This window comes from Microcaecilia unicolor, chromosome 2 (genome assembly GCF_901765095.1).
Source record: "Microcaecilia unicolor chromosome 2, aMicUni1.1, whole genome shotgun sequence".
In the NCBI taxonomy this organism is placed as follows: domain Eukaryota; kingdom Metazoa; phylum Chordata; class Amphibia; order Gymnophiona; family Siphonopidae; genus Microcaecilia; species Microcaecilia unicolor.
In genome coordinates, this window is record NC_044032.1 from 522,398,743 (window position 1) to 522,424,553 (window position 25,811).

Below are 25,811 nucleotides of genomic sequence, written 5' to 3' on the forward strand. Positions count from 1 at the left end.
GAAGACAAGAATTGATTTGAATTGAAAAAGATAAACACACAGAGCACAAAAAAAATTGCATTTCATTAAAGGCTTCTATTCCGCAATGAGCTACACACACAGTTCCAAGTGGATCACTAATTATAAAAGATACCGGAACAAACGTCTGGGAATAGGCACAAGAAAACTTGATCTGAATGCAAATCATTTCACATATTTATAAAACAGAACTTGCCTTAAGCTGTTTACAGGATTGAAAGTGAATAACTGGCCATTTTCGGGAGAAAAATAGACATAGCTGTATGTAGTGTGTGCTATTCGAATTCTGGACCTTTAGTGCAAAAACGTCTAAAGCACCTCATATCGAAAATGATCCACTTCTCTTTTTTGGAAACCTTCCTCCTCCTCTACTCTACTTTAGTTTTGTTGCTAGTGTTTTCCTGAAACTTTAAACAGTGCAGCCTGGTCGCTTTTGGGATACGCGCGTACAGTAACCAGAAAAAGACGGACTTTGTGCCTCTCACTTTACAGATGGAGTTTGAGGGTGTGAGCTAATGACAACCATCCAGGTAAGCCTGAACCCGCCCCTTCGGCAGTGGGTTTGCGCGTCCCTCTGCGCATGTTCAGCAGGGCGAGAACCGGTTGCAGCGGGGCTCTGCTCGCATGAAGTGGGACGCTGGCTGGTCCGTGGGCGCGGAAGTGTGAAGAGCGTCCAGGCTCGTGAGCAGTAGCGTTCTGCCACCGACCGTTACAATCGGGGGAAAGGACTCGGAAGCCATGAAACTCGAAGGGACAGCGGTTGCTGCTGTACGACCCGCCGGTTTTTGCTGCTGCTGACTTTTGGTGTCCAGTCTTTCCTTCCTTCCCACCCTGTCTGTCTTCCGGAGTCTATGGAGGAGTTGCAGGTTGTCGGTGGCGGGGTCGTGGAAGCACTTGGGCCGCAGCCGCCCTGCGGGGAGGGACTTGAAGAACGGCGGCAGGAGGAGGACGTGGCGTTAGCGGAGGAGAAGCTCTTCGGTTCTGCAGTGCCTCAGGGCGGTCGGACGGTCCCTGGCGGAGCGGTGAGGTTGTGCAGGGACGAGAAGTCAGAAGAAGACGAGCCACTGCTGTCCCGGGAAGGGGAATCCTCTCCCCTTCTGAGAGGCGGCAGGAGCCGGCGAGCCAGACTCAGTTCCTCCTCTGACAGGGAGACTTCTACCTCTATAGGTAAGCTCTCTCTTCACGCCTCCTAGGGGGCCTGAAAGCGCAGGAATTCTATTGCAAGAGTAAGGCCAAAGTTTTGCTCCCCAGTAGAGGAACCAAATAGTATGCAGATAAGCCTAGTCCTGGACCCCAAAAATAAGTAAGAAGCCGATGCAGAAAGCTGCTGTGGGCAGAAGCATGCAGTTAGCCACAGGTTTGCGTGCACTTGCACACAATTCAGAAAAGGGTTCAGCACTGGAGCTTGACTTGTGTGGTAGACATTAGTGTAGAACATATTAAAATGAATAGTACTGAGGTTATTAGCTACCCCCCCCCCCCCCCCCATGCAGAGAACATATCAAAATTTTCTGGGGGGCTATGCAGAAAGTGTAGCAGTAGAGTTTGCACTCTGTCATGAAATTGGCACTACAAAAATACCGTGGCATGCTGTAATCGATGAGCATGCAAATCACTGCTGCATTAAAATTTAAGCAATAATTCACAGCTCATTGCTAAATGTCACTTTTCGGTCAGGAGGGGGAACTGCTGGGACCGTTTCAGAAAGCAATCTGAGGCAGGTTGTGTGGGTTGAACTGAGAGGAGGGGTGCTGCTAGACACCCAGTCCTCTCAACCAATGTTTCTACAGTACCCTGGACCTGGCAAAAAGTTGCCAGTGCACGCCAGAAACACTTCTTTTTTTTTTTTTTTTTTTATGTATAGCTGTGGAATTAGTGACCATATTACCATACAGTTTAATGTGATGTGCAGTAATGGTTTCTACGTGAGTTAACACACTCGCACTAAAATCATTTTGGTATTCCTCAGACAGTAACATCCATGGTAAAACCAGTGGTAATGCTTTCTGCATAGGCCCCTCTGTATACAAGGTGAGAAATTTACCGCCAGGTTTGAGGAGGTGTAGAAAACTCATCCTTCTGCAGCAGTTGCTTTGGGGTAAAAAAAAGTTAATAGCCCTATTCCTGATCCACTGACTCTCCCCACCCCATTCCTCCCAACCACCCTAAAAAACTGAACATATGGTCATGGTGTCTAGTGGATCCCCCTAATCCCCTCCAAACAAATTACCCTAGCGCAGTGATGGCGAACCTATGGCACGCGTTGGCATGCACGCTGTCGCTGGTCCGTCCGCCGTCCCTCCCACCTAGCACCAGGCTGCCCGCCCGCCGGCCCTCCGAGCATCAGGGCTCTCCCTCCTCCGAAATTTAAAAAGCATACCTGGTAGGGGTTAAGGCGTCGTCAGCAGCAGCAGCAGCGAAAAGTGTGTTGTTTGATCGGCACGCCTTTGGTCTTCCCTTCTGTCTCTCAAGCTCTGGTCCCGCCCTCATTTCCTGTTTCCACAAGGGCGGGACCAGAGCTTGAGAGACAGAAGGGAAGGCCGAAGGCGCGCCGAGCAAACAACACACTTTTTGCTGCCGACGCCGCCTTAACCCCGACCAGGTATGCCTTTTAAATTTCGGAGGAGGGGGGCCCTGGTGCTTGGAGGGAGGGCGGGCGGGCAGCCTGGTGCTGGGTGGGAGGGAGGCCGGCCTGATGCTGGGAGGGAGGGAGGGATATCTGATGCTGGGTGGGTGGGAGGGAGAAGGGATGGTGGGTGGGAGGCCTAATGCTGGATGCTGAGTGGGAGGCCGGCTTGGTGCTGGGTGGGAGGCCTGGGAGGGAGGCCTGGTGCTTGGTGGGAGGGAGGCCTGCCTGGTGCTGGGAGGGCAGGGGGGAGAGGAGGGTGACTGGACATGGGTGGCTGGAGGGGAGGGCAGGGCGAGAGGAGGGTGGCTGGAGGGCAGGGGGGAGAGGAGGGTGGCTGGACATGGGTGGCTGGAGGGGAGAGGAGGGTGGCTGGACATGGGTGGAGGGCAAGAAATGAAGAAGAAAGGAGGAAAGTAAAGAAATAAATGGAAAGGAAGCCCTGGAAACGGAGTTAAGCGAACAGATAGAGAGCAGCAGAATCAGAGACTAGGACCAATATGGATAGAAAAACAAAATCGCCAGACACCAAAGGTAGAAAAATCATTTTATTTTCATTTTAGTGTTTGTATTATGTCCAATTTGAGAATTTACATCTGCTGTCTTATTTTGCCCTGGGTATACTGGAGCTGTAACAGCTTACAGAAATGATTTATAATGAAAAAAAATCATGTTATTTTTTCTCCTATACTAGTATAATATTTTCAATGATGTCTGTTTATATGTGCCATGGCTGGTGTAAGGGGTGTCTATCATAGGGGTGGAGTCATATGTGGTGACCCCTCCCATAATGAGTACGAGCACCCGTTATTCAGGTTAAATTGCCCTGTTGGCACTTTGCATAAATAATTAGATTTTGGGTTGCTGTTTGGGCACTCTGTCTCTGAAAGGTTCGCCATCACTGCCCTAGCGTCTAGTGGCATCCCTAAACCCAGCAACTCTCCCTGGGCTCCCTATGACCTCTGATTCCCTCAGTCTCCCAAGATGACCTCCTGATCCCTTGACACCCCCCCACCAAAAACCCTGGTATCTAGTGGTACCTAAGACACCCTCCCCTGGATACCCCTTTCTCCTACTTCCATACCACAATGTTATACAATGCAATACTTTGTATTGTTTTGTTAATATTTTTACTGCTGTAATTGTCTATTGTTAATGTTTGATTTATTCTTACTGTACACCACCTTGAGTGAATTCCTTAAAAAAGCGGTAAATCCAAATAAATATTGGAAAATGGTAATTCCTGACCCCATATGATGCATCCAGGGACACACCATACTTGATCAGTCTGGTAGTCTGGGAGGAAATTACCAAATAAGGGAAAGATTTGCTTATTTGGCAGATTGGTCCTGTGTGGTGCATTCCAGGATGCACTGTGTGAGCACAGGCACTGCTATTTTCAAAAGAGTGAGCAGGTATTGCTCCTGTCTTTTCTTGAAGGTATACTGGGAAATCTGGGAAGGGAGAGGTTCTTTTGGGTGTCAGAGAAGGTGAGGGATTAAGCGTCTTGGGAGGGTGGGATCAGTTTTTTGCAAGGTTTAAGGATATCGCTAGACCTTGGGGCAATTTTGGGGGGGATCAAAGTTTGGAGGATCGGTGGTCATCGTGGGGAAGGGGGGTTGTGGAGGTGACCAATGGCATGATAGCAGATTTTTTTGAAAGTGTCTCCCTGTCAGTTTGTGAAGCAATTACTGCTCACGGAAGCAAATAACAATGAACTTTGGGTTACTGTTGCAGTGTGCGTTATTTTTTCTGACAGCACACACTTTATAACACTTCTCATTGACTATTGCATCTCCATGATAATATTTTGCAAAAAGTTTGCATTAGAAGCCTTGCACTGCGTGACTTTCTGCATCGACCCCCAAATTGAAGAGTGTTCTAGATGCATATGCACCTAAAGCTGCTTTCCAACTTCTGTTGCATCGCATGAGGAGGCAAGAGAGATGCCAAGGCCAGAAGGGCTCTTTTTATTGTCCATTCTGCAATAGTTGCTCTCTTATCTAGATTTTCGGTGTCAGTAAACTGATTCTGGGGCAGCTGAAATCTGGCAGACGTGGCACTTGGAACTACTTAACTTTCTGATGCCGCCTCCTTCCCGCCTCCCCCTCTGGTGTTCTGGGCATGTGCTTAAGAGCTGTGCTTAATAAATAGCTCTTCAGTGCATGCACCAGACACTGGCCTTCTGCTGAACTCCCGAATGCTGAATGCTATGAGCATGCCTATATTTGCATCTCATTAAAATGGAGCATTAGGGAGGAGTTTTGTGCTGATTCAGTGGTATTTCTCAGGGCTATTTAGTACAGTGCCGGAGTTTTGAGCATTGCCCCATAGTTCTGCACTAGCAACAGCTGTGTCTTATGCACAAATCGGCACCCGGAGTTGCATGTGTATACACAGCTGCACATATGCTGAGTGATATCCTATGCATAAAATTTTTGTGATAAAAATATTTATGTGCAGAATAGTATTCCTACACATACACAGATTTATATACATGCCACTCTGGGTGCTGATAACTATATTTTGTACTTGGACTTGTGTGCGCATTGTGAGAATGTGGTACAGGCGGTTAGCTTAGTGGAGTTTAAAAAAAGTTTGGATGGCTTCCTAAAGGAAAAGACCATAGACTATTGTTAAAATGGACTTGGGGAAAATCCACTGCTTATTTCTGGGATAAGCAGCATAAAATGTATTGAGCTTTTTTGGGGATCTTGCCAGGTATTTGTGACCTGGATTGGCCATTGTTAGAAACAGGATGCTGAGCTTGATGGACCTTTGGTCTGTCCCAGTATGTCAATACTTATGTACTTAGCCAATATGGTAAAATTGGGGGACAAGACATTTTTCATATGTAAGTGACAGGAGGAAGTGCCAAAATAGCATTTTGAGGCTCAAGGCTGAGGTGGAGGAATATGTAGAAGCTGATAAGAGTAAAGCTGAACTGCTAAACAATTATTCCTGTTCTGTGTTTACGGATGAAATGCAGGGGGTAGGACTGCAGAAAAAAATGCTAATGAAGATAGATGTATGGTAGACCAGGACCGATTCTCAGAAGACTGTGTATATGCAGAGCTAGATAACCTAAAAGTAAACAAAACGATGGGGACTGATAGGATACATCCAAGGGTACTCAAGAAACTCGGAGAAGTTCTGGCTGCTCCACTGTCTGACCTCTTTAGTGTTTCCATAGAGTGGAGAGGTCCCGGATGACTAGACAGGAGCAGAAGTAAGAAGGAGGTTGAGAATTGCAGACAGTCTGACCTCAGTGAGTAAACTAATGGAAACGCTTCTAAAGCGGAGGATTGTGAGGTTTTTCAAAACGAATGGACTGCAGGACCCGAGGCAGCATGGGCTTCACTAGAGGCAGGTCATGTAGGACATACCTGATTGATTGACTGGGTGACCAAACAGTTGCTCATGGGAGAGGAGCTAGATGTGGTGTACTTGGATTTTTTGCAAAGCCTTTGAAACAGTTCTGCACAGGCAACTGATAAACTGAATGCCCTCGGTATGGGACCTAAAGTGACTGCCCGAGTTAAAAACTGATTAAATGGGAGGAGACAGAGGGTAGTGGTAAATGGAGCTTGCTCTGAGGAAAGGGATGTTATCGGTGTACCGCAGGGATCAGTCCTCTGGCCGGCTCTTTTTAATATCTTTGTGACTGATATTTTGGAAAGACTGTCTGGTAAGGTTTGTCTGTTTGCGGATGATACTAAACTCTGTAATATGGTGGACACCCTGGAGGGTTCAGATGGCATGAGGAAGGATCCTGCAAAGCTTGACGAATGGTCCAATAATTGGCAGCTAAGATTTAATGCTAAGAAATGCAGAGTCATGCACTTGGGTTACAAGAATCCAAGGGAACGGTACAATATAGGGGGTGAAGTGCTTCTGTGTACAAAAGAAGAGCGGGACTTGGGGGGTGATTGTGTCTGATCACCTTAAGGTGGTCAAACAGGTAGTAAATTGATGGTCAAAGCCAGAAGGATGCTTGGGTGCATAAGGAGAGGGATGACCAGCAGGAAAAAAGAGGTGATAGTGCCCTTGTATATGTCTCTGGTGAGGCCTCATTTAGAGTACTATGTGCAATTCTGGAAACTGTACCTACAAAAAGATATAAACAGGATAGAGTCAGTCCAGAGGATGGCTACAAAACTAGTAAGCGTTCTCTGTCATAAAACATATAGAGACAGGCTTATGAACCTCAACATGTATATACTGGGAGAGAGGGGAATACGATAGAGACATTTAAATACCTCAGTGTCACTAATGTACAGGTGGTGAGCCTTTTTCAAATGAAGGAAAACTCGGAAATGAGAGGGCATAGGATGAAGTTAAAAGGAAATAGGCATAGGAGAAATATAAGAAAATACTCTTTCACGGAAAGGGTGGTGGATACGTGGAATAGCCTCCCGGTGGAGGTCGTGGAGATGAGGACTTTGTCAGAATTTAAGAAAGCATGGGACATGCATGTGGAATCCCTTAGGAAATGGAGGAGTTAATGGTTACTGTGAATGGGCAGACTGTATGGGCCATTTGGACTTTTTCTGCTGTCATGTTTCTATTTTTGGTGGTAATTTATTAGATTTGTTACAGAAAATATTTGAAGAGGGACAGGCTACACAGTGCCTTTTCATAGGACAGAGTGCTTCCTATGGTAGAGAGGCATAATTCGCACATCTGGACTGGTCCGGTAGATTGCAAGGAAAGAAAATTAGATAAGACCATTACACTCTTTCTCATAGGAAACTCTAAATTAGCTCCTATTCAAAATTGTCTGTACGAGATGCAAGTTAAACAGAATTCACTTGTATCTAGCCAAGCACAATACAGTATAGTCTCGATTATCAGATCTTTGCTAATCCAACCATTCGGCATATAGGACAAACACCCCCCTCCTCCCCCCCCTCCTGGTGACATCGCATTTATTTCTATTAAAAAATCTTTGTTTTAGAACAATTTTTGAAAATCAGGAAATCTCTGCCTTTGATTATGCATTGTTTGAGGGGTTTATGCAATGTTTTCCTTATCTGACTTTTCACTTATCCGACAACATGTCAGTCCTGTTTCAATCGGATAATTGAGACTGTACTGTAGTTAGACTGATTTCAGTATTCCTGGATGAAGAACCAAGCTATTTCTCTTGTATGAAATAGTTTGCCATTGAAGCAGAGGACTCTAGGATAGTTGTTACTTAGATTATGGAAAGGCTATAAGAACATTTCAGTGTGTTTTGAATGTCTTTAGGTGCAGTGTTGGCCACTGTAAAGTGGGAACAGTTTTGTAACACCAAAATGCCACGTCAGGTCATCCCTCCAAAGTCAATAACCATGGCTTAAAGAAACTGCTGAGAAAGGTTACATCAACCAAGACCAGGAAGACAGGGTGGAGGGGTAGCAGTATTGATTTGGGACACAATCAAACTGCGCAGAATATCCATCCCCTAGCTACATGGATCAGAATCTCTTTTAATCCAACTTGAAGAGGAGGAGCCAATCTAGCTGCTCATGATTTACAGAGCACCTTGTAACAACACATTATCTGTACAAGAACTCCTAGATCTGATTACTCGAGTGACCCTGAATTACCCTTGGCTGGTGATCATGGGAGACTTCAATCTACACATCAAAACCCCAGATACCACCACAGCTGTCTTTGACACGATGACAGTACTAGGATTTACACAGGTGATCAATTCTCCAACCCACGAAAAGGGTCACATACTAGACCTGGTATTCTACAAAGGGGTGGATATCCCAGAATTCTGGGATAACAGTATTGAAATAACACCCCTATCATGGTCAGATCATTTTCTAATTAAATTCTCGGGCCCGGTGAAATCCAAGGCATTTGGTCATGGGAGGAGCTAGCATTTGTAGTGCACTGGTCCCCCTGACATGCCAGGACACCAACCGGGCACCCTAGGGGGCACTTCTAAAAATTAAAAAAAAAAAATACAAAGAAAGCTCCCAGGTGCATAGCTCCCTTACCTTGGGTGCTGAGCCCCCCAAATCCCCCCCCCAAACCCACTCCCCACAACTCTACACCATTACCATAGCCCTTATGGGTGAAGGGGGACACCTACATGTGGGTACAGTAGGTTTTGGGGGGGGGGTGGAGGGCTTAACATTTACCACCACAAGTGTAACAGGTAGGGGGGGGGGGCTGGACCTGGGTCTGCCTGCCTGAATGCACTGCACCCATTAAAAACTGCTCCAGGGACTTGCATACTGCTGTCAGGGAGCTGGGTATGACATGACATTTGAGGCTGGCATACAGGCTGGTAAAAAAAGGTTTTTATTTTTATTTTTTTATGTGGGAGGGGGTTGGTGACCACTGGGGGACTATGGGGAGGTCATCCCCCATTCCCTCCGGTGGTCATCTGGTCAGTTGGGGCACCTTTTTGAGGCTGGTCGTGAAAATAAAAGGACCAAGTAAACCCGGCGAAATACTCCTTAACTCCACTTTTTTTTTCCATTATCCGCGAAAGCCGGCCATCTGGTAGCCATTCCCATGCCTGCCCATGTCCCGCCTTCGCTACGCCGCCGACACGCCCCCTTGAACTTTCGCCGGTGAGGCGACGGAAAAGCGGCGATGCTGTCAAAAAAGCCGCTTTCGATTATACCGATTTCGCTGCTTTTGAGAGATCACCGGCCATCTCCCAATTTATGTCGGGAAATGGCCGGCGATCACTTTCGAAAATAAGCCTGATAGTAACGTAGTGGATGACGGCAGAGGAGGACCTGTACAGTCCATCCAACAAGATAAACTCATATGTGCTACTTTATGTGTATACCTGACCTTGATTTGTATCTGCCATTTTCAGGGCACAGACCATAGAAGTCTGCCCAACACTAGCCCCGCCTCCTACCACTGGAGTTGCTGTTCATGAAATACAGAAAAACTCAAGAACAACACAGAGAGGAATACCGGATGAAACTGAAAGAAGCCAAGAGAGAGATATGCCTGGCGAAAGCGCAAACGGAAGAACAAATGGCTAGAAATGTAAGGAGGGGTGACAAGAATTTTTTCAGGTATAATAGTGAAAAGAGGAAGACTAAAAATGGAATTGTGAGACTGAAAGATGCTGTGAACTACTGTGTGGAGAATGATGAGGAAAAAGCAAACGTGCTAAACAAATACTTCTGTTCTGTGTTCACGGAAGAAAATCCTGGAGAAGGACCATGATTGACTGGCAAAGGTACATATGGGAATGGAGTGACTATAGCACCGTTCACGGAAGAAAGTATTTATGAATAACTTGAAAAATTGAAGGTGGACAAAGCCATAGGACCGAACGGGATCCACCAGGATACTGAGAGGTTCTGGTGGGTCCTTTTAAAGATTTGTTTACTAAATCCTTGGAGACGGGGGAGGTTCCTTGGGATTGGAGAAGAGCGGATATGGTCCCTCTTCACAAAAGTGATGACAGAGAAGAAGCTGGAAACTACAGACCGGTAAGCCCCACTTCGGTTATTGGAAAAGTAATGGAAGTGATGCTGAAGGAAAGGATAATGAACGTCCTGGAAGCCAATAGATTACAAGATCCAAGACAACATGGTTTTACCAAAGGTAAATTGTGCCAAACGAATCTGATTGAATTCTTTGACTGGGTGACCAGAGAATTGGATCAAGTATGTGCGCTAGATGTAATCCACTTAGATTTTGTCAAAGCCTTTGACACGGTTCCTCATAGGATACGCTTGAATAAACTTGAGAGGCTGAAGTTAGGACCCAAAGTGGTGAACTGGATTAGGGACTGGTTGACGGACAGATGCCAGAGGATGTTGGTTAATGGAATTCACTCGGAGGAAGGAAAGGTGAGTAGTGCAGTGCCTCAAGGATCGGTGCTGGGGCTGATTCTGTTCAATATATATGTGAGTGACATTGCCAAAGGTTTAGAAGGTAAGGTCTGCCTTTTTGTGGATAAAACCAAGATTTGTAACAGAATGGACACTCCAGAGGGAGTGGAAAACATGAAAAAGGATCTGCAGAAGTTAGAAAAATGTCTAATGTTTGGCAATTAAAATTCAATGCAAAGAAGTGCAAAGTGATGCACTTAAGGAGTAGAAATCCAAGGGAGACATATGTGCTGGCAGTGAGAGGGTGATATGCACAGACAGGGAGAGGGATCTTGCAGTGATAGTATCTGAGGATCTCAATGTGACGAAACAGTGTTTATAATTATATTTACTTTGTAAGCCGCATTGAACCTGCCCTGTGTGGGAAAGCGCAGGATACAAATGTATTAAATAAATAAATAATTCCAAGGACAGGACGAGCTACAACCTTATGCGTGGAAAGGCAGCACTATAATTACACCGGGCTCTAAAACACCAATACACTACCTAATGAAAAAAAAAAACAAAAAGGGCTGCAAATACTACACACTCAGAATACTAAACCTTGATAACATATGAAAAACACATGACACAACAGATATGAAAACAAAACACTGAACTGGAAAGTTACCTCAAGAAGTCAGACTCAGCATGCAGCAATACTAGAAAAATTGAAACTTACGTGCAAAATATCACAGATGCACATTTCCAAAAGCTGACATATTCCAATTCATAAATTCTGAATACAATACTTTTTTTACCTTTGCTGTCTGAGCATTTAGTTTTTCTATTAGCTTTGGTCACAGTGTCTTCTGTTTTATGCAGTGTCTGCTTTCCATTTGATATTTTTTCACTCACCATGTCCACCATCCTCCTGTGTCCTTATGCATACTGTCTACCATCTGTAGCCCTGTCCCTATCCTTTCTTCAGTTTCAACATCTGCCCTCAAAGTGTTCCGATCCAGCCCTTAAATTCAGCAATTTTCCCTCCATCCATATCCAGCATTTCTCCTCAGTCCCTTCCCCTCCCCTCCATCCATGTGCATCTACTTCCCCTGTCTTCCCTTCCCTCCATCCGTGTCCAGCATTTGTCCTCTCTCCATTCCACTCCATCCGTGTGCATCTTCTTCCTTTGTCTTTCCTTCCCTTCATCCTTGTCCAACATTTCTCCTCTCTTCCCTGCCCTCCACTCCATCCATGTCCAGCATTTCTCCTCTCTTCCCTACCCTCTGTCCATGTGCATCTCCTTCCTGACTTCCCCACCATCCATCCGTGTCCAACAACTCTCCATTCTCCCTTGCCCTCTCCTCCATCCATCCATATCCAGCAAATTTCCTCTCTCCCCTGCCCTCCTCTCCATCCATGTCCAGGAACTCTCCATTCTCCTCTGCCCTCTCCTCCATCCATCTCCAGCAAATCTTCTCTCTCCCCTGCCCCTTCCATCCTTGTCCAGCAATTCTCCTCTCTTCACTGCCCTCCCATCCATCCATCCATGTCCAGCAACTCTCCATTCTCCCCTGCCCTTTCCTCATCCATCTCCAGTAAATTTCCTCTCTTCCCTGCCCCCTCCATCCATCCATGTCCCGCAATTCTCCTCTCTCCCCTTGCCCTCCCCTCCATCCATCCATCCATGTACAGCAACTCTCCATTCTCCCCTGCCCTCTCCTCTATCCATCTCCAGCAAATTTCCTCTCTCCCCTGCCCCCTCCATTCATGTCCAGCAATTCTCCTCTCTTCCCTGCCCTCCCCTCCTCTCCTGTCCAGCGATCTCTTTTCTCCCCTTGCCCTCCCCTCCTCTCCGCTCCATGTCCAGCGATCTGTTCTGTACCCCTGCCCTCCCCTCCCATCGATGTCCAGCGATTCTCCCTGCCCTCCCTCAGCTCCCCGACAGCCCTCCTCTCTGTTCCTTCCTGCCCCCACCCTGCGCATTTAACCCTTTTACTCTCCGTGGCAGCAACGTCAATGGCGAAGAAGGAACTGCAGGCTCGCCTCCAGCTTCTCCCTTTCCTCTTCACACAGTGTCCCGCCCTCACAGAAACAGGAAATGCATCATCGCAGAAGGCGGGACTGTGTGAAGAGGGAAGAGAGAAGCTGGAGCCTAGAGGCGAGCCCGCAGTGCCTTCTTCGTCACTGATGTCACTGCCACAGAAAGTAAAAGGGTTAAACACACTCACAAGGGAGGGGGGAGGAGGAAGGGACGGAGAGGAGGAGGGCTGCCGGTTGGGCAGCTGAGGGTGGGAAGGAAGGAGAGACAGTCGGAGAGCTGCCTGGGCAACGCAGCCAGGGGAAGGTCATGGTTGGGCTGGGGAGGCTTAGCCTCCCCAAGCCTCCTATACGCTCTGGAGCAGGATGGAAGGAGGCGGAGTTGAGGCGGGCCACAGGGCCCCTTTGAGCGCGAGGCCCTGTGTGGTCGCATCGGTCGCCTCGGCCTAAGACCGGCCCTGCTCGTATCCCTGCTAGATGATCTTCCCAGAAACCGAGACAAGGGATTTGCCTTGATGTTAGTACTGCTAGATTTCTCAGCAGCTTTTGACACTGTGGATCATGATATCTTGCTAGCATGACTGATAGAAACAGTTATCAATGGAACAGTACTTGCCTGGTTCAGATCCTATCTATCAGACAGGCAACAATCCATAATAATTGGCAGCAACTCACCACCATGGACACTGACCTGCGGGGTACCACAAGGATTGATATTGTCACCTTTTCTGTTCAATATCTACCTCAAACCACTAGCTGAGCTGATTCAGTCAATGGACACTCAGTTCTACATCTATGCGGATGATGTGCAGCTACTCATACTCACTGAACCTGACTTACCTACAGCCTTGAATAAACTGATCACTTGTCTAACATCAATTCAAGAATGGGCTAAACAACAAACTTTGCCTGAACCCAAGTAAAACCGAGCTTCTCTGGCTCCCTAACATAAGTGGATACATACCTGACATCAAAATCCCTTTTGGGAAGTATGAACTCCCCGTCAAATCACAAGTCAGGAACCTTGGAATACAGTTAGATTCAACACTTACTCTGATTCCCCAAATCCAAGCAACCTTCAAGAGCTGCTTCTATTATTTGCGACAGCTGCTCTCTCCTTACATTGGGAAGGTAAATCTTATCCTAGTTGTGCATGCCATGGTAACATCAAGACTGGATTACTGCAATGCACTATACAATGGTCTGACTACAAAGGGCCTGCAGCAGCTCCAGTTGATTCAGAACGCAGCAGCAAGCGACGTGACCACATTACACCATTTTTGCAAAAACTTAATTGGCTACCAGTATAATACAGGGCTAAATTTAAAACTGATCTTCAAGGCCCTGAAAGGAAATGGCCCCGAGTATCTGAAGAATAGGATGATCCTCCACACACCGCCAAGGACACTAAGGTCCTCCCAAGGACTTCCTCTAACCACACCCTCTCCAAGTGAGCCTTCTCTGGAGTAGCCCCCACACTCTGGAATGCATTGCCTGAAAGGCTCTGCTTAGCACAAGACTACCTCTACTTCAGGAAGCAGGTGAAAGCTTGGCTCTTCAACCAAGACTAACGGAAGAAGTAACTAACTTGTTAGTCTCACTCACACACACAAGGATTGACTCGGGCTGCACATACTGCAGCGGGACATGTTTATTTACTCCTACCCTAGCTGAGATAATATTTAACCATCTCTCTGACCTTACGTGCAACTTTCTTCAAATCAATCACATTACTTTCTAATTCTTCCTACTTTCTTACTCATCTATAGGTTATAACTTTGCCTTACCCCTCACTACCAATTATAATGTTCTGGTACATATTGTGTTGTCATTGCAAGCAGTATACCATGCCATACTTTGTATTGTTGTTCGAATATTTTTACTGCTCTAATTGCCTACTGCTCATGTTGGATCTTTTCTTACTGTAAAAAGGCGGTAAATAAATCCAAATAAATAAAATACTGTGATGCCTGAACAGGAGGGTGGTAAGAGGAAATCTCCCTCAAAATAAAAGCTATGTGATATGCTATATATGGTTTTCAAGAAACAATAAAAGGACACTGCATGCATATGGGAGAGGATTTTAGTTTCTGTTAAGTGATGTGCTGTGTTTGTTCTATGCTAAGCATATCATCCTGCTATCACCATCCCTACAGAAAAACATGGTGGTGGTAGTCCTTGCAAGAATGCTTTGCAGCAGCAGGGACAGGGAGGCTTTTGAAAACTGAGGGAAAAGATGGATGGTGCAAAGGAAACAGTCCGCTGTAGACCTGGGGTGATTGGTGTGGGGAGATTGGTTCCGCGTTAGGAGTCACAGACCTAGAAAGGGGTCTGGGAGTCATCATTGATAAGACGTTAAAAACTTCTGCTCAGTGTGCTGCGGCGGCTAAGAGAGCGCACAGAATGTTGAGTATTATTAGGAAAGGGATGGAAAACAAACACGAGGACATTATAATGCTGTTGTATCGCTCCATGGTGCGACCACACCTAGAATATTGTGTCCAATTCTGGTCACTGCATCTCAAAAAAGATATAAAGGAATTAGAGAAGGTGCAGAGAAGGGCGACGAAAATGATAAAGGGAATGGAACAACTTCCCTATGAGGAAAGGCTGAGAAGGTTAGGGCTCTTCAGCTTGGAGAAAAGGCGGCTGAGGAGTGATATGATAGAAGTCTACAAGATAATGAGCAGAATAGAGCGGACAGATGTGAAGCATTTGTTTACACTTTCAAACAACAACAAAACCAGGGGACACAAGATGAAGTTAGAATATGGTAGATTTTAAACAAATAGGAGAAAGTTTTTCTTTACTCAGCTTGTAGTTAGACTCTGGAACTTGTTGCTGGAAAATGTAGTGACAGCAGCTGGCCTTACGGAATTTAAAGGGGGTTTGGACAGATTCCTGAGGGAAAAGTCCATTGAACATTATTAAGAATTAAGGTTTTTTTTTTTTGGTTTTTTTTTTTTTTGGGGGGGGGGTTGCCGGGTTCTTGAAGCCTGGATTGGCTACTGTCAGAGACAGGATGCTGGGCTTGATGGACCTTTGGTCTTTTCCCAGTATGGCGGTACTTATGTACTTATCTTTCTGCAATGCAGTAATCGCTAATAAAAAAGCAACAATGAAGTGGATCAGCAAAAAGAGATTGAGTACCTTTTGAATAGTCCAGTCAAAGGCCCACCTGAATCCAATATAAAGTTTGCTGCAAGATCTGAAGACTGCAGTCTACAGACAATTCCACACCAAATTTAAAGTGCTTGAGCTATTGTGCCAAGAATAGGCAAAAACTACTCCATCCTATTGAGATAATTGTACTAAATGAATCATAGCTGCTGTTCGTACTAAAGGAGTTTCCATAATGTATTGAGTCATAGTAACATAGTAACTTAGTAAATGATGGCAGATAAAGACCTGAATGGTCCATCCAGTCTGCCTAACACGATAAACTCATTTTAGATGGCATGTGATACTTTATATGTATACCTGAGTTAGATTTCTCCTTGCCTTTCTCAGGGCACAGACCGTAAAAATCTTCCCAGCATTGTTCTTGTACTAAAAGTTGTGAAGCTAACGTCAAAGCCTCTTAAAATTTACACTCCAGCCAATTCCTATCCGGTTACGATCAGGGTTTAGACCGTAGAAGTCTGCCCAGCACCAGTTTTGCTTCCCAAAACCCTCATCCACACCCTTGTCACCTCTCGTTTAGACTACTGCAATCTGCTTCTTGCTGGCCTCCCACTTAGTCACCTCTCCCCTCTCCAGTCGGTTCAAAACTCTGCTGTCGTCTCGTCTTCCGCCAGGGTCGCTTTACTCATACTACCCCTCTCCTCAAGACCCTTCACTGGCTCCCTATCCGTTTTCGCATCCTGTTCAAACTTCTTCTACTAACCTGTAAATGTACTCACTCTGCTGCTCCCCAGTATCTCTCCACACTCGTCCTTCCCTACACCCCTTCCCGTGCACTCCGCTCCATGGATAAATCCTTCTTATCTGTTCCCTTCTCCACTACTGCCAACTCCAGACTTCGCGCCTTCTGTCTCGCTGCACCCTACGCCTGGAATAAACTTCCTGAGCCCCTATGTCTTGCCCCATCCTTGGCCACCTTTAAATGTAGACTGAAAGCCCACCTCTTTAACATTGCTTCTGACTCGTAACCACTTGTAACCACTCGCCTCCACCTACCCTCCTCTCTTCCTTCCCGTTCACATTAATTGATTTGATTTGCTTACTTTATTTATTTATTTTTTGTCTATTAGATTGTAAGCTCTTTGAGCAGGGACTGTCTTTCTTCTATGTTTGTGCAGCGCTGCGTACGCCTTGTAGCGCTATAGAAATGCTAAAAAGTAGTAGTAGTAATTACCGGCGTTGCCACCCAATCTCTGCTAAGATTCCGTAGATCCATTCCTTCTAAATAGGATTCCTTTGTGTTTATCCCACGCATGTTTGAATTCCACTATCTACCACCCTCTCCGTGAAAAAATACTTCCTGACATTAGTCCTGAGTCTGCCCCCCTTCAACCTCAATTTATTTCCTCTAATTCTACCACCTTCCCGTCTCCTGAAAAAGTTCATTTGCAGATTAATACCTTTCAAATATTTGAATGTCTGTATCATGTCACCCCTGTTTCTCCTTTTCTCGTATGGTTTGCAGTGCAGATCCCATACCATTTTTGTATCTTTTCTTTGCACCACTTCCAGTCTTTTTATATCTTTAGCAAGATACGGCCTCCAAAACTGAACACAATACTCCAGGTTGGGCCTCACCAGTGACTTGTAGAAAAGGGGCATCAGCATCTCCTTCTGCTGGTTATACCCCTCTCTATGCATCCTAACATCCTTCTGGCTATGGCTGTCTCCTTGTCACATTGTTTCTTCACCTTCATATTCTCCGACACCAACACCCCAAGGTCTCTCTCCTGAGTCAAGCTTACTAATCTCTCCCCTCCTATTCGGTATCTCTCTTTTGGATTTCTTCACCCCAAATGCATCACTCTGCACTTCTTGGCATTAAATTTTAAATCTCATTTATTAAATTGTGCTCCAGAAATCTTTTTCAGTTATCAATCAGTTTATTGAAAACCTCAGTTAACTAACATTTCCTTCCTGCTTACTGAATAAGCACAATCCTGTCAGCATGAATTAATTAACTCACTTATACACATTGAGGACTCCTCTTATCGCATCACGTTCATTTTACATTATTAACAATAATCTTATCCTAACCAAACAGGTTAAATACATTACCAGATGGTGAGGTTCAAGTTCTATTACCCCACCCAACTAATTACTGCCCTAAGTTATCAAGTGGGCATAGCTTCAGAAAGTTCCTTCATTCCAATAAATCCATCAGTTTGTTACGTTTCCATGCTCTTCAATTCTCAAATCCTGTCAACGCCTTTCAGATTTTTGAATTTTTTAAGCTGTCATATCCTCACATATATTTCAACAAATGTTTAAAACCAAAGATTCTCTTTCCTGAAAATCTCTATATTCCTTCTTGGTTGGCTGCAGAACATCGAACTTGCACTCCTCAACAACTTAAAACCTTTTATTATTCATCAAAATGAACCAGGTTGCCCTCTTTGTCTTCAACACGTGATTTTCTATTAACGCGGTAGAGCGTTGTTCAGAGCAGCTGAAAAATGGATAGCCATCTCAAGTTGTTTTACTCCATGTTCCACGTCTGGCATTTAAATTTGAAATGCCAGACACTCGACCATTCTTCTAACTTTTGGAGATCTCTTCTCATTGTTTCTACTCCCTCAAGGATATCCACTCTATTGGCTATCTTCATGTCATCCGCAAAAAGGTAAACCTTTCCTTCCAACCCTTCAGCAATATCTCTCACAAATATATTAAACAGAATAAGCCCCAGCACTGACCCCTGAGGAACTTCACTGCTCACCTTCCTTTCCTCCGAGCGGATTCTGTTTACCACCACCCTCTGCCACCTGTCAGTTAACCAGTTTCCTATCCAGTTCAGCCCTTTCAGCTTATTCAAGAGTCTTCTGTGGGGCACCATATGAAAGGCTTTGCTGAAGTCCAAGTAGATTACTTCTAGCACATGCCCTTCATCCAATTCTTTGGTCACCCATCAATTATATTCATTTGGCAGGATTTTCCTTTGGTAAAGCCATGTTACCTTGGGTCCTGTAACCCATTGGCTTCTAGAAAGTTAACTATCCTGTCTTTCAGCAGCGACTCCGTTATTTTTCCTACCACCGACGTGAGTCAAGGGGTATGATTGCTTATGCAATCAGAACGTTTAGGTTTCTTATTCTTATTTTTTCAGTAGTATTGTAATTGTTCTTTGGTTCACTTATCTATCCAACATACTCTACACTTTCCAACTGCTGTTACCTCAATATGTTTTTGAATTTGATCTTAATTTTGGTAATAACAAATTTTGGTCATAACAAACTCTGTAAGCCACATTGAGACTGCAAATAGGTGGGAAAATGTGGGATACAAATGCAATAAATAAAAAATAAAAAATCTTTTGGGCAGCAGAATGTGAAAAGATACAAAGGTTTGAATTCTTTTACAAGACAGTGTAGAAAATTAGCACCTAGGGAAGAGATCACAACAGTGAAACAAAAGAGAGAATCATGTGAAACTACTTCTGTACTAGTCTGTAGAGAAATCAAAGTTCCCGTTCTTTCTTTTAGCTAGATGTATACACATTTTGGATATGTTAAGCTTCTGTACCAGATGCTCTTAGACTGATGCTTGCTCTTTTTGTTTCAGGAAGTGTTGGTGGCACTGGGGAGATTAACTTCATTTTGGATGACCCAGAGTTTGCTGAAATTATACAGAGAGCAGAACAGGCTCTTGAATGTGGTGTTTTCCCAGAGAGAATCTCACAGGGTTCAAGTGGAAGTTACTTTGTCAAAGATACTAAGGGGGTGAGTGCTTTTAATTTTTTGAAAACTTCAAATATCTATTAATAGGAAGAAAATGGCTATTTTTTATTGAATTTCTTTCACTAAATACAAACCAAATTTTCTAACTAGTAGGCCACTGTGCTAATGGCTTATTAGTTAAAATAAAAAACTGCTCTATCTCTCATTTAATAGTATGCAGCTTATTTAAAAAATGTATTACCTGCTTATCCTACCAATCTAAGCGGGGTACAATATAAAAACATACAGAACATCAAAATGACACAACAAAGACCATAAGTACATAAGTAATGCCACACTGGGAAAAGACCAAGGGTCCATCAAGCCCAGCATTCTATCCACGACAGCGGCCAATCCAGGCCAAGGGCACCTGGCAAGCTTCCCAAACGTACAAACATTCTATACATGTTATTCCTGGAATTGTGGATTTTTCCCAAGTCCATTTAGTAGTGGTTTATGGACTTGTCCTTTAGGAAACCGTCTAACCCCTTTTTAAACTCTGCCAAGCTAACCGCCTTCACCACGTTCTCCGGCAACGAATTCCAGAGTTTAATTACGCGTTGGGTGAAGAAAATTTTTCTCCAATTTGTTTTAAATTTACTACACTGTAGTTTCATCGCATGCCCCCTAGTCCTAGTATTTTTGGAAAGCGTGAACAGACGCTTCACATCCACTGTTCCACAACACTCATTATTTTATATACCTCTATCATGTCTCCCCTCAGCCGTCTCTTCTCCAAGCTGAAAAGCCCTAGCCTCCTTAGTCTTTCTTCACAGGGAAGTCGTCTCATCCCCGCTATCATTTTAGTCGCCCTTCGCTGCACATTTTCCAGTTCCACTATATCTTTCTTGAGATGCGGCGACCAGAATTGAACACAATACTCAAGGTGCGTTCGCACCATGGAGCGATATAACGGCATTATAACATCCTCACACCAAAAAACATAAAATACCTGTAAACAAAAACTGCAATCCTAAACACATTATGACTGTGAAAATTAAAGGCTTGCTCAAACAATTTTTCAAATGTTTCATAAACTGTAGGAGAGGCTGTGGACCCTGTAAATTTGATGGTATATCCCATAGTCTGGCTCCAACATACACAATGGAAGATGGATACATTATCAAGTCTCATCTGTCTGAAGGTCGGAACATCTAAAAACATCTTATCAGTGGTTCTCAAGGAATGTTCAGGTTGAGAGATCCTCATTGAGGAAGCCAGTGCAAGGGGAGCGTCACTGTACAAAGCTTTAAAAATTAACAGTGCTTAAAACAGTCCACCAATACGGGTGAAATATGATCATTCTTTGACATTCCATGTAACAGTCGTGCTGCAGCGTTCTGTGCAGTTTGCAAAAGACACGTCTAATTTTGAGATGCTTAAATACAGTTATAGTAATCCAAAATACAAAAAAACATAGCTTGCAGTACTGTCTGGTAATTAAAATCTGATAATAAGCATTTAAGATGTCTTAAAAGTTTCAATTAAAAAAACCTCATTTCAAACTACGCTTTTGATATGAGACCTAATAGTCAAAAAAAATTTTTTTTTGTTACATTTGTACCCTGCGCTTTCCCCACTCATGGCAGGCTCAATGCGGCTTGCATATTGTATACAGGTACTTATTTGTACCTGGGGCAATGGAGGGTTAAGTGACTTGCCCAGAGTCACAAGGAGCTGCCTGTGCCTGAAGTGGGAATCAAACTCAGTTCCTTAGTTCCCCAGGACCAAAGTCCACCACTCTAACCACTAGGCCACTCCTCCACTCCTCCACTCAATCTCAACATCAATATTATCAAAAGCCATAGAACGTGGAACTTTTAGTGACTTAAAGAGGCATATTTTCAAAGCACTTATCCTTCCAAAGTTCCATAGGTTTCTATGGAACATTGGAAGGCTAAGTGCTTTGAAAATATGCCTCTTAGCTTCACTGGACAAAACTTGGGTCTTAGATGCATTCAGTTTAAAACATAAAGCTTGGCACTCAACCAAATGAAATCTGGGAAAGAATATTATTTATCTGGACAAAACTTGGGTCTTAGATGCATTCAGTTTAAAACATAAAGCTTGGCACTCAACCAAATGAAATCTGGGAAAGAATATTATTTATCTGGAGTTTGCTCGCACCTTTTCAGTAGTAGCTCAAGATGAGTTACATTCAGGGACAATGGGTATTTCCCTGTCCATGGAGGAATTACAGCCTAACTTTGTACCTGAAGCAATGGAAGGTTATGTGATTTGCCGAAGATCACAAAGAGCAGCAGTTGGATTGGAACCCATTTCCCCTAGATGTCAAGCCCAGCACGCTAACCACTAGGCTACTTGACTATATTAGGTCTCCACTAACAGACAACAAAAAGAAGCAATGCTCTAGCAGTTGTGGATACTCTTCAGATCTAGTTGCAATATTTTCTTCAGTCACCTTTGACCAGAAGAACACTGGAAGCGCTAACTAACCTAATTACAATGTATGGAGAATGGAAGCCATTTCACTGCCCAAGCTGTGCTGCGATGGGCTGTTGAGCTCAAGGTCAACTGGCATATCATCCGAGAGCTGAATGCATGAGCAGGCTCATCTAAGAAGCCTTATATGGATATATGATTGACCTGATCAACCTACCAACAAGAAACACATCCGAATCAGCAAGAACATACCTAAATCTTCACTTCCCAAGATGTAAAGGACTCAAATACAAATCAACATATGCGTCCAGTTTTTCCTACATTAGCACACAACTGTGGAACGCATTACCGGAAATCACTAAAAACTAGCCTGTTCAAAAAGGCATACCCTACCGACCCAACTTAAATGCCTGAACCCTGCATCACAACGAAACTAAAGATCGTAATGGACATAAAATAACTCTTCCTCGCTACGATTCCCTAACTGTCTATTACACATGAACCTTTATCCTACCACAACATCACTGTATTTGTTCATACCGGTATTGGCGATCGCCTTTACGGTACTATGTAAGCCACATTGAGCCTGCAAATATGTGGGAAATGTGGGATACAAATGTAACAAAAAAAAATCTTGAGTTATATTTATAACTTAGTTGTGCACCAAAGGTACTGTAGACACAGATGTAAGTCAGCCTTCATGTAATAATATGAGGATTTGGTTCCAGATTAATCAATCATATCAATGTTGTATAAAACCGGTAAAGTATTTTTCCCTTTTAGTTTCGGTATAGCATATTTTTTAAAAATAAATTCCTTATCCTGCTAGACCAGCTTGAGGAAAGGGACCAGCACAGATGGATCAGCAGGGATACAAGAGAAGCTCTGGTGGTGCTTTTCCTTCAGCAGTGAAAGAAAGGGACTGAGGTCTTGTTAACAAGAACATTTAAGAAAGGAAGGTAAAACTGGGTAAAAACCCAAGGTTACCCAAGTGGTGGTGGAGGTTGGACTTCTGGTTAATATGTGGTTGTAGTATTAGTTAATATAGGGGAGAATTAATGTCTGGGGCGAGGCAAATGCTTAAGGCTATTGATAAGGGTGCAGGGGAGGGCCAGAGCGGAGTGAAGACGTGACCAGTTCTCTAGCGAGAACAATTTGGGCGATATGGGAGTAAATTCTGGAGAAGGGGAGGTGGGGAGGACGGGGACGGGGTTTTTTGTTTTTTCTTTCTCTCTTGCAACATGTGGATGCTCGGAAGATGCATTGGGTGGCTAAGAAAGGAAGGAAAAAGAGGAAAAGGGGGGGTGTCCAGGGGCTGGGGGATACTCCCTTACATTCAGGTAACAATCATTCTTTACTTCATATCTCATTGTAGGGATAGGGTACACTTAAATTATTTCATGGAACGTGGTGGGGGGGGGGGGTCTCATTGCCCATTAAGAGAACAAAGGTCTTGCAGGCATAAAGCAGACATCGCGTTCCTCCAGGAGACCCATTTGACGGAGTTGGAGCATGGGAAATTCCAGACAGGCTGGGTGGAAAGGGCAATAGGAGTGCCAGCAGTGGGGAAAAAAAGAGGGGTCCTGATGTTATTTCATAAAGGCCTGCATATGCACATAAAGGCAGTTAGGAGGGGTGCAGAAGGGAGGATAGTGCTGGTAGAAGCAGAGTGGGGTGCCGTAACTTATATCTTTTGTAATATATACGCGCCTAACGTTTATGACCAGAAATTCTATCAAAAGTTAATAGATTTGTTAAGCCCTTACCAAGGGTGCAAGATTGTATTAGGGGGGGATTTTAACATGGTGTCTGACCCTAGGATTGATAAATGTGGCTCCCGGGGAGTGCAGCGAGGGGCGTGCCTTTCCTCTGCTCAGCGTTAAATTTGATTGATGTGTGGAGGGTGCTACACCCCGCGCAGAGGGGGACTACACTCATACCTCCCAAGCCCACCTAATGCAGTCACACATCGACTATTTATTTATACCACGGAACCTTTTTTCTAATGTACCCGCGGCAGAGATAGGCCCATGTGAAATATCAGATCACGCAATGATATGGGTGCAGTTGCAAACCCTGGGGACTGGGAATAGGAAAGGAGGGTGGAGATTCCCCTTTGAACTCTGTAGGGACCCCCACTTTAAGCCCTATATTTGCAAAAAATGGCAAGCCTTTGAAACTCACAACCGGGAGTATAGGCAGCAAGTGGGCCTTTACTGGGAAACAGCCAAGGCTGTCATGAGGGGGGAAGTAATTGCCTATAGGGCACGAGCCCAGAAAATAAGAGACAAATTCTTTGTTTAGAAAATGAAGTGCGCACTCAGCGGCAGAGGTTAGGGAAGGTGACAACAGAGACTCAAAAATTCTCTTGACCGCACAGAGGGAGTTAAATGAACTCCTGCATCAACAGGCACAAAATTCACATGTGTATTATAAGCACCAACTGTTTTTATATGGGAATAAAGCAGGGGCGATGTTGGGTAGGTTGGCGCAGAAGGGATATTGCAGGTGAGGGACGGTAAGGGTCAGCTTCTCCGGGAGATAGGCAGTATTGTTGAGAGATTTAGGGAATATTACCAGGCGCTATATGAGAAACCTACAGATATAGTGGAGGATAGCGAGATGTATTTGATCAATCAAAAATTGCCAAGAATATCAGAGGCACAAAGGGAAGCGCTGAATGGTCCCATAGTGGAGGGCGAACTATTGGTAGCACTCCAACAGAGTAACATACATAAAGCGCCAGGTCCAGATGGATTTAGCATGGCCTATTATAAATTGTTGAGGGAACAGGTGGTACCCCTGTTGCTTAAATTATATAATGACATGGCAACTACTGGAGAAATGCCAGGCTCCCTAAATGTAGCCAAGATAATAGTGCTGTTGAAGCCTGGAAAGGAGAAGGAAGCCGTAGGATCCTACAGACCAATTTCTTTACTGAACTGCGACATAAAACTTTATGCAAAGATTTTGGCGAACCGTTTGGCAAGGTTACTGCCAGAATTGATAGTGCTTCCCCAGGTTGGATTCGTTAAAGGTAGAACAGTGGCCAGTAATATTAGGGCTCTGTTGGCCTCCCTGGAGTCTGTAGAGGTGCAGTGAAGGCCTTCTCTGGTTGTTAGTTTTGACGCAGAGAAGGCCTTTGACAGAGTGGTTTGGGGGTTCATGTTAAAGCAGATGGGGATAGAGGGAACCTTTAGAGATGCAGTGGGAGCGCTCTATACCAATCCACAGGCATATTTGTGGATCAATGGGGAACGCTCATCATTATTCCCGATCAGGAGAGGTACAAGACAGGGCTGCCCCCTGTCGCCTTTGTTATTTGTCACCACATTGGACTAATTAGGGAGATTCAGGAACACCCGGAGATAGATGGAGTCACATGGGGTTCTTCAGAGTTTAAGGTATCTGCTTTCACAGATGACATATTGGTGCATATCACTCAGCCCAAAAGATCACTAGAGGCATTGCTAGAGCTGTTTCAGGAATATGGTGATTTTGCTCGTCTTAAAATAAATTACTTTAAGTCTTTGGCGATGGCAACGAACTTAGAAGTGAGGCGGCAGTGGGGCGGTGTATTTCCACTCCAGTGGGTGTCAGGGTCACTCAAATACTTGGGAGTGCAGATTACTCTGAGGACAGCCGATCTTTATCATTCAAATATAGACAGAATGATAGAGGCCCTGAAGGGACGATTGGATAAGTGGGAGATGTTACCACTTACATGGGCGAATCCATCTCTACAGGATGGTAGAATTCCCTAGGTAGCTATACTTGTTCCAGGTGCTCCTGCTGAGATTAAAAAGCAGCGATTTAAACAAGATCTATAAACACATTCAGAAGTTCATTTGGAGGGACTTGAAGCCTAGGCTCCCCTTAAAACTGCTAATGGGGCCCTGGCGAGAGGGAGGAATGGGGGTACCTGACCTCCGCTGTTATAATCAAGCAAGCTTACTGCGTCACTTGGGGGAACTGGCTCTTAGATAGACAGGACTTTACTCCACGTAGGCTAGAGGAGGAATTTTTCCGGCCATATCA

General features: G+C 44.6%; 1 protein-coding gene across 2 annotated transcripts in view; it reads left to right on the top strand.

Moving 5' to 3' along the window:
* Positions 1 to 522: 522 nt before the first annotated feature.
* Positions 523 to 25,811, top strand: part of PI4K2B (phosphatidylinositol 4-kinase type 2 beta) — a 101,927-nt gene continuing 76,638 nt past the window's right edge. For both annotated transcript variants that reach the window (XM_030191247.1, XM_030191248.1), the window contains exons 1-2: positions 523 to 1,185; positions 19,216 to 19,373. In XM_030191247.1, the coding sequence (XP_030047107.1) occupies positions 870 to 1,185; positions 19,216 to 19,373 (474 nt within the window). In that variant the 5' untranslated portion in view covers positions 523 to 869. The remainder of the gene's footprint in view (positions 1,186 to 19,215; positions 19,374 to 25,811) is intronic.